Source organism: Oryx dammah, unplaced genomic scaffold (assembly GCF_014754425.2).
Source record: "Oryx dammah isolate SB20612 unplaced genomic scaffold, SCBI_Odam_1.1 HiC_scaffold_29, whole genome shotgun sequence".
In the NCBI taxonomy this organism is placed as follows: Eukaryota; Metazoa; Chordata; class Mammalia; order Artiodactyla; family Bovidae; genus Oryx; species Oryx dammah.
The window spans coordinates 15819917-15828355 of NW_024070213.1; the positions used below are offsets into that span (position 1 = coordinate 15819917).

The 8439-nt window shown below is 47.4% G+C and overlaps 1 protein-coding gene across 1 annotated transcript in view; it reads left to right on the forward strand.

The window, feature by feature from the left end:
* The window catches only part of CD9 (CD9 molecule), a 36056-nt gene extending 31734 nt beyond the window's left edge, over positions 1 to 4322 (forward strand). The window contains exons 5-8 of the mRNA XM_040234948.1: positions 1372 to 1470; positions 1569 to 1658; positions 2489 to 2572; positions 3801 to 4322. Coding sequence (XP_040090882.1) covers positions 1372 to 1470; positions 1569 to 1658; positions 2489 to 2572; positions 3801 to 3866 — 339 coding nt within the window. The 3' untranslated portion in view covers positions 3867 to 4322. The remainder of the gene's footprint in view (positions 1 to 1371; positions 1471 to 1568; positions 1659 to 2488; positions 2573 to 3800) is intronic.
* The last annotated feature ends 4117 nt before the right edge of the window (positions 4323 to 8439 follow it).

The following is an 8439-nucleotide window of genomic DNA, read 5'->3' on the forward strand; positions in this document are numbered from 1 at the left end:
CAGGAGCTCCCCAGGGCAGGGGATGGGAGTGAGCACCAGCCTCCCAGGCGCTATCATAGAGAAGGGGTCAGGCAGTATGGTAGGGCTGGTGTCTGCCTCTCACACCTCTACAGCACTCCCCCAACTTCTCTGGTACACAGCTCAGGAAAATAATGCTTTGTGTGGCCTAGTTCCCCTCTCCTAGTTTATAAACACATGCCACCAGCAGCCAAGAGCTATGCCACACTCTCTGCGGGGTCCAGAGATAAATGAGCTGTGCGCCGGGTTTCAAGCAACTTTGCCACTCCATGTGGGATAAGGACTGACTGGTGTTACAAAAATCATTTATATCCAGAAACCCCATAGGATTTGAAAAGCTGGAGTAGGTAGGCGAGGGGTGTCTCCTCTGGCTTCATGGAGAGGGAGACATTGACCAAAACCTCGATGGAGAGAGGGGGTGTCAGGAGGAAAGTTGGTGGAAGCAGGGGATTCCTGGCAAAGAAAGGGTCTGAGCACAGCTGGGTGTGGGCTGGGTGGGGGGCCTGGGTGGGGCTCCATCATAGCAGTGTTTTAGGGAGAGATGTCGCGTCATATTTAGCAGGAAGGGCGAAAGAAGAGAGACAGTGGATGTGGGGACGGGAGGTGGGGAAGGGGGGGAGAAAAAGATTTAATTATCCAGATGATAGCCATGGAGGTAGGAAAGGCTAATTATGAAAGCTGCTATGGGAAATGCTGGTTGTTGATCAGTTCTGGTTTTGGGGGTGGGGAGCAGGGGACAAGCATTTGTTAAATGGAGATGTGCCCAGGTGCAGGAGGATAAGAGTATCTCCTTCTGTTATAATATAATAGCCAGTTTTTATCCCATATGTACTCTGCACCAGACACTGTGCTACAGGCTTAATGCAATATTGCCAGTAACTCTTCAAGATAACCTCTGGGGTTAGGACCATTACGATCTCCATTCACATATGCAGAAACTCGTGCAGAGAGGTTTGGTAATTTACCAAAAGTCACACAGTCTCATAGTGAAGGGAAAAGATGGAAGCTAGAAGGAAAAAGAACTAGCTGGATCAGGAGTAGGATTCTTGCTTTTCATTCCTTATATTGAGGCAATTTAATTTTCTTTTTCTCGGTAGAAGGGAAAGAGCCAGGTGGGGCTACAGGGGCCAACCGAAGGTGCAAGCAGAAGTGGAGATGGCCGGAGGGGTTCCTAGAGGATGTGGGAGGAGATGGGGGACCCCAGAGACCCTGAGGGGGCTGTCCTAGCCCAGTGATGCATCTGCCCTGTGACTTTTCAGAGCAGGGGAATTTGTGGCTGCATGTGAGCAAATGGAACAGGTGACATTTGTTCATAAAGAATCCATCCCTGCTCATCTCTTGTCTGTTTCCCAGGTGATCAAGGAAGTGCAGAAGTTTTACGAGGACACCTACAACAAGCTGAAGAACAAGGACGAGCCCCAGCGGGAGACGCTGAGAGCCATCCACACTGCGGTACATCAGCGTCCCCTCCCCACTGACTTTTTCCTGAACTTGCTTCAGTCCTGGTTATCCTGTCTCTCTAACCCCCAACCCTGTCCTTCTCTCTGCAGCTGGACTGCTGTGGTATGACCGGGGTGGTAGAACAATTTTTCACCGACACCTGCCCCCCAAAGACTTTAGTTGAGGGCTTGAAAGCGAAGGTAAGCTTAGCACAAGACCTTGTGCCTAGCCCAGCTGCTCTAGGTAAATCCCACCAAAGCGGACATGCCTTCAGCTCCCTTGATCTGTGAGGACACCACTGTGGTGCTTCTAAACACCTCTTCCCCGTGGGAAGCACCCAGGGTGGCTGTCTCGTTTCTCCCCTGCCCTGGGTCTCTGATTCCTCCAGGGCAGCAATCAGAGACCGGAGAAGTAGCAAAGCATTTTAGCTGCCTACAGCCACTGGGCCTCCATCCAGCCATCTTGCATAGCGGGTGCTCCCAGGCCTGGACTCTTGCCTTCTAGACTTGTGAGCAGCTCGTGCATGTGAGCTGGAGCAAATGTACAAACTTCCATAATAGTAATAAGAAGTAACTCTATGACCAGGCTTCCCTGACAGCTCAACGGTAAAGAATCTGCCTACCAATCCAGGAGACGCAGGTTCAGTCCCTGGGTCGGGAACATCCCCTGGAGAAGGAAATGGCAACCCATTCCAGTATTCTTGTCTGGAAAATTTCACGGACAGAGGAGCCTGGTGGGCTACAGTCCATGGGGTCACAAAAGAGTTGAACACAACTTAGCAACCAACAATAATAAAAACCCTATGGCCAGATAAGACACAGATCCCAAAGCAGGGGCTCACCCCTCTTCCTTCCGTGTTTTCTTGCCCAAACTTGGGGATCCCTTTCCTGGTTCTCCTTTCCATCCATCAGCCAGTCCCCAGCCCACGCTTTGGAACCACAGCACCCCAGGGGTCAGATGAGTGCCATGGAGGGAGGGGGTGAGCCTGGAGTAGTGCTGTGTTGATCTGGGTCTTGGTTTCCCCACTAAGTCCTGCCCTGAAGCCATCGACGAGATCTTCCGAAGCAAATTCCACATCATCGGTGCTGTGGGTATTGGGATTGCCGTGGTGATGGTGAGTGTCAGGGGCTTTGGGAAAAAACCTTAGTAATTACAATTTATGAAGCTCTTACTCTGACCATTATGAAGCTCTTACTCTGACCAGGCACTGTTTTCACTAATCCATGAATTTATCAACATATCTAACCCTTGCCATACCCATGAGGTGGAAACTATTCATATTCCCGTTTTACAGATTCTAGAGAGAAAGAGAGAGGTTAAGTACATTGATCAGAGTCTCTGAGGTCAGGAGTGAAGCAACTGAGACTTGAAGTCAGTGTTTCTCCAGAATCCATTCCCACTACCTTAAAGGTTTCAGGAATGAATGCAAGGTAATTCCACTGTGTTTGGTCCACGGGCCACACTTGGAGCAATAAGGATGTAGGTCACCCAGACATCCTGCTAGTGATACCCAGATAATCTTCAGGACATGTTTTCACAAAAAGCAGCTGCTTTTCTTTGTTCTCTGAAAGCAGTTTCAGTAAAAGCAACATGGATGTGAAGTGTCTCACCTCCTGCTATGGCCAGAAAGACACCCAAAGGTGAACAACTAGAATGGGACCGAAAGTTTCCAACCATCTCTCTCTTGCCAATCAATCCCCAGAAGTCATCAGGGGCCATCAGGTTCCCCAGGGGAGCCCCCACGAGGGAGTGATGAGATTCGGTAGGGAACACAGCCCTCCTCTGTCCATTGCAAAGACTCTCCGAGAGAGAACCACTTCCTCTCTTAGTGGTAATTGGCACCCCTCATCTGAATCTAGGAAAGCCTTGAAGCCACTTTGAGTAAAAAGCACAAAAATATAAGGACTTCCTGGTAGTCTAGTAGTTAAGACTCCTCCACACTTCCACTGCAGGGGTCACAGATTCATTCCCTGGTTGGGGAACTAAGATCCCGCAGGTCACGTGGTGTGGCCAAAAAAAACTTTTTTTTTTAATTTAAAAAAAAAGTAAAACTAGAATATGAAACACAGACAGGCACAAGAGGAAAGTGAACGTCTCATGAGGGTATTGGAATAGTTGGAATTTGACCATTAAATTTAGCTCTGGGCGTGTCTCACACTGAGAGTTCACAGGAGCTGGCTTGTGTAGTGGAAGTGTGGAGTCTTAACCACTGGACCACCGGAACCCCTTCACTTTCCTACCTGCTTGTCGTTTGTCAGACCTCAATGGCTCCCATCTCCCCCTCTCCCTCCACCTTCCAGCAGAAAGTCAGGCAGGCCCTCACACCTCTTCCTGTCTTCCAGATATTCGGCATGGTTTTCAGCATGATCCTGTGTTGTGCCATCCGCAGAAACCGAGACATGGTCTAGAGTCGAGCTTTGTGCCCTGAGCAGGAACGTTCACCCGTGAAGACCGCTGGTTATTTTCACAGGATTCTGTTTTCATGGGTTTTTTTTTTCCTTTGCCACTAACTCTAGTATTCATTCTGCATTTCTAAACAAAGAAAGTTATTCTATGTTTGTGTTTTTAATGCTTTCTTCAACATTGATGTTTGTAGTTAAGGGACTTGGGGATTTGGGTTTGCTTTGGTTTTATATAAATATATATATTTTTTGGTCATTTGTTTTTGCTTATTATATTAAGCAGAAATCCTGCAATGAAAGGTACTATGTTTGCTAGACTCTAGACAAAAGATATTGTACATAGCGAGATTTTTTGTGTGTCTTTAAATAGATAAAAATGTCTATCAAGTTTAATCAGATTGTAACTTAATGTTAAAGACAATTTGATACATAATAAAAGATGATGACAACATTCCAAACTGGTTTTGGAGTTTTGCCTCTTTTAATTTTTTAGAGCTGCTCATTTTTTCAGGCATCTTTCACCTGCTCTTTGCTCTGTGTTTTGTTTGAATATTTATTTATTTGACTATGCCAGGCCTTAGTTGCGGCATGTGGGAGCTAGTTGCTTGACCAGGGATTAAACCTGAGCCCTCTGCATTTTGAGCACAGAATCTAAGCCACTGGTCCACCAGGGAAGTCCCTTGTTTTGTTGCAATATTTGCTTAGTTACTTGATTGCACTGGGTCTTAATTTCAGCATGCTAGATCTTTCATTGCAGCTCACTACAGGCTTAGTTGCCCCGAGTTACGGGGGATCTTAGTTCCCCGGCCAGGTATGAAACCCACGTCTCCTGCATTGGAAGGCAGACTCTTAATCAATGGACCACCAGGGAAGGCCTGGCTCTGTCCTTGGATGAGAAGTAGGTGGGAAGGTTGGTCTCCCTGTTTTACTAGTGAAGACATCAGGACATCGAGAGATGAAGGAATTTTGGTCCAGATCTCACCATTGTTCACACATCAACCCTGGAACCTAGCCCAGGACTTTTCTTGCAGCAATACAATGTGTCTGGAGGATACAACTATAAACATGAGCTCCCTGATGGCAGTCTTTGTTTTACTCCCTGCCGCATTGGCACCCCACTCCAGTACTCTTGCCTGGAAAATCCTATGGACGGAGGAGGCTGGTGGGCTGTAGTCCATGGGGTTGCTAAGAGTCAGAGATGACTGAGTGACTTCACTTTCACTTTTCACTTTCATGCATTGGAGAAGGAAATGGCAACCCACTCCAGTGTTCTTGTCTGGAGAATCCCAGGGACGGGGGAGCCTGGTGGGCCGCCGTCTATGGGGTCGCAGAGTCGGACATGACTGAAGTGACTTGGCGGCGGTTGCAGTACCCCCAGGACCCATTGTCTAGTCCATGGTAGGTACTCCAAATTTGTTGGTTGAATACATGAGGATATACCCATCAGGGTTTAAACAGAGATGCAGAATATTAAATACTTTTCTAAGGGATTTGACCTTACCCAACCGCAAGAGCTGGTTAAGCAGTCTCTGTAAGACTATTGTCTTTGCCCCGACGTTGGAACTCGACGCCCACGGGCAGAGAGTCAGGAAGCACAAATGGATGTAACATGGGTGAAAGGGAACACGTGAATCCCATGAGGACAACAAATCCGAATCTCCTCTTATTCTTTTCTTTATTTTTCTGTGCCGGGTCTTAGTCATGGCATCTGAACTCTTAGTTGCAGCATGTGGGACCAATTTCCCGACTAGGAATCGAACCCAGGCCCCCTGCATGGGGAGCACAGAGTCTTAGCCACTGGACCACCACAGAAGCCCCTGCACCCCGTTCTGGTGCTTGATACTGGTGCTGTGGGTCCTGCAGAGGCTGGGATCTGATGTGATGGAGCCAAACACACAGGCTGGGACATGGAGAAGCTGAGTGAGCCAGGAAAGCAGTAGCAATTTGTGTGAGAGACCCAACCCCTGCTCTTCTACCCCCACCCCTAGTGGTGCTAACCAGAAAGGAGGGGCAAGGGGATGCTGGGGGTGTCATTCAATCTCACCAGGCCACCTTGTGGGAGAGTCTTCACTCAGTCTGCAATCTAGCGAGCTGTTCAGAGCATCAAGCCAGCAATTATGACAGAGTGAGATAAACAACATGAGGTTGGGGGCAGGGGAGAGTACAGAAGCGTAGGAATCCTGTCTTTATTCTCCACTTCTTGTTTCTGTTTGGGCTCTATCTTAACATTAAAAAATATAAAAAGAGACAATAAGAATTCAGAACACCAATGTTCACAGCACCATTGTTCACAATAACCAAAAGGTGGGAACAACCCAAATGTCAGTCAACAGATGAAGGGATACACAATAATATTCCTTAAAATGGAATATTATTTTACCTTCAAAAGAAATGAAGTTCGAACACAGGGTGCAATAAGGATGAGCGTTGAAGACATGTTGCCAAGCAGAATAAGCCAGATAAGAAAGAGCAAATACTGTCAACCTTTGCCCCAATTCTATGCTGAACTCTCCTCTGCTCAGGCCTCTTAGTCAATATGCATGGACTCTTAGTGTAAATCTTCCCAGATTTTGCTATTTGGGGAATGTGCTAAATCGCTTCAGCCGTGTCCAACCCTGCGACCCTACGGACTATACTCTGTCCATGGGATTTCCCAGGCAAGAATACTGGAGTGGGTTTCCATTGCCTTCTCCAGGGCATCTTCCCTGCTCAGGGATCAAACCCAGGTCTCCTGCACTGCAGACAGATTCTTTACCATTGGAGCTACCAACCCTACTTTGAAAAAGACCCCCAGTGTTCTCCTTAGTTTCAGAAAGTAATAAATCCTTTGATAAGCTTTTGGGTGACCTTGGTCTGCAATGCCTTGAAGCAGGGCTTCGGTTCCCAGCCCAAGACTGAGGACAGGTCTCGGCAGTAAACATACCAGATCCTAACCACTAGACCAGTGGTCAGTAACAAAGCCCCAGCCCTTTGGCTTTGCAGAAAACAATTTACACAAAGACAGAAAGCTGTGAAGTAAGTAAAATTTATAAAGAGGACAAAGTGTACAGTATGTATGGATAGGCACACAGTTGGACTCAGGCGGAAGAGCGAGTCACTGAGTCGCATCCTCCTGGCAGTTTGAATTACTTTTTTGGTGTATTTCTTCCAGGTTTCCTTTGGCTAATCATTTTGATTTGCCTGGTTCACAGTCCATATTTCATCTATCTCAGGATCATCCCGTATGTATGCACACATCTCTCAGTCAAGCTGGATTCTACCACAAAGGCCTCAGGGTAGACCAGCATTAGTTAGCATCACTCCCCTTTGACCTCCAAGGACGGTTTCTGTGCACATGTGGTCAGGGAGGTCTCCAGACTTTGAGAATAAGAAATACATACACTGGGCAGGGCCAGCCCCCACCCCTCGTGTTGTTCAGTGGCTCAGTCATGTCCAACTCTTTGCGACCCCATGGACTGCAAAACACTAGGCCTCCCTGTCCATCATGGACTCCTGGAGTTTACTCAAACTCATGTCCTTGAGTCGGTGATGCCATCCAACCACTTCATCCTCTCTTGTCCCCTTCTCTTCCCACCTTCAATCTTCCCAACATCAGGATCTTTTCAAATGAGTCAGTTCTTCGAATTAGGTGGCCAAAGTATTGGAGTTTCAGTTTCAGCATCAGTCCTTCCAATGAATATTCAGGACTGATTTCTTTTAGGATGGACTAGTTGGATCTCTTTGCAGTCCAAGAGACTCTCAAAAGTCTTCTTCAACACCACAGTTCAAAAGCATCAATTCCTTGGCACTCAGCTTTCTTTATAGTCCAACTCTCACATCCATACAGGACTATTGGAAGAGCCATGCTGCTGCTGCTGCTAAGTCGATTCAGTTGTTTCTCACTCTGTGCGAGCCCATAGACAGCAGCCCACCATAGCTTTGACTAGATGAACCTTTGTTGGCAAAGTCCCTGCTTTTTAAAATGCTGTCTTCAGTTCAGTTCAGTTGCTCAGTCGTGTCCGACTCTTTGCGACCCCATGAATCGCAGCACGCCAGGCCTCCCTGTCCATCACCAACTCCTGGAGTTCACTCAAACTCACGTCCATCGAGTCGGTGATGCCATCTAGCCATCTCACCCCCTGTTGTCCCCTTCTCCACCTGCCCCCAATCCCTCCCAGCATCAGAGTCTTTTCCAATGAGTCAACTCTTCACATCAGGTAGCCAAAGTACTGGAGTTTTAGCTTCAGCATCATTCCTTCCAAAGAACACCCAGGGCTGATCTCCTTCAGAATGGACTGGTTGGATCTCCTTGCAGTCCAAGGACTCTCAAGAGTCTTTTCCAGCAACACAGTTCTAAAGCATCAATTCTTCAGAGCTCAGCCTTCTTCACAGTCCAACTCTCCCATCCATACATGACCACAGGAAAAACCATAGCCTTGACTAGATGGACCTTTGTTGACAAAGTAATGTCTCTGCTTTTTAATATGCTGTCTAGGTTGGTCATAACTTTCCTTCCAAGGAGTAAGCATCTTTTAATTTCATGGCGGCAGTAACCATCTACAGTGATCTTGGAGCGCAAAAAAATAAAGTCTGACACTTT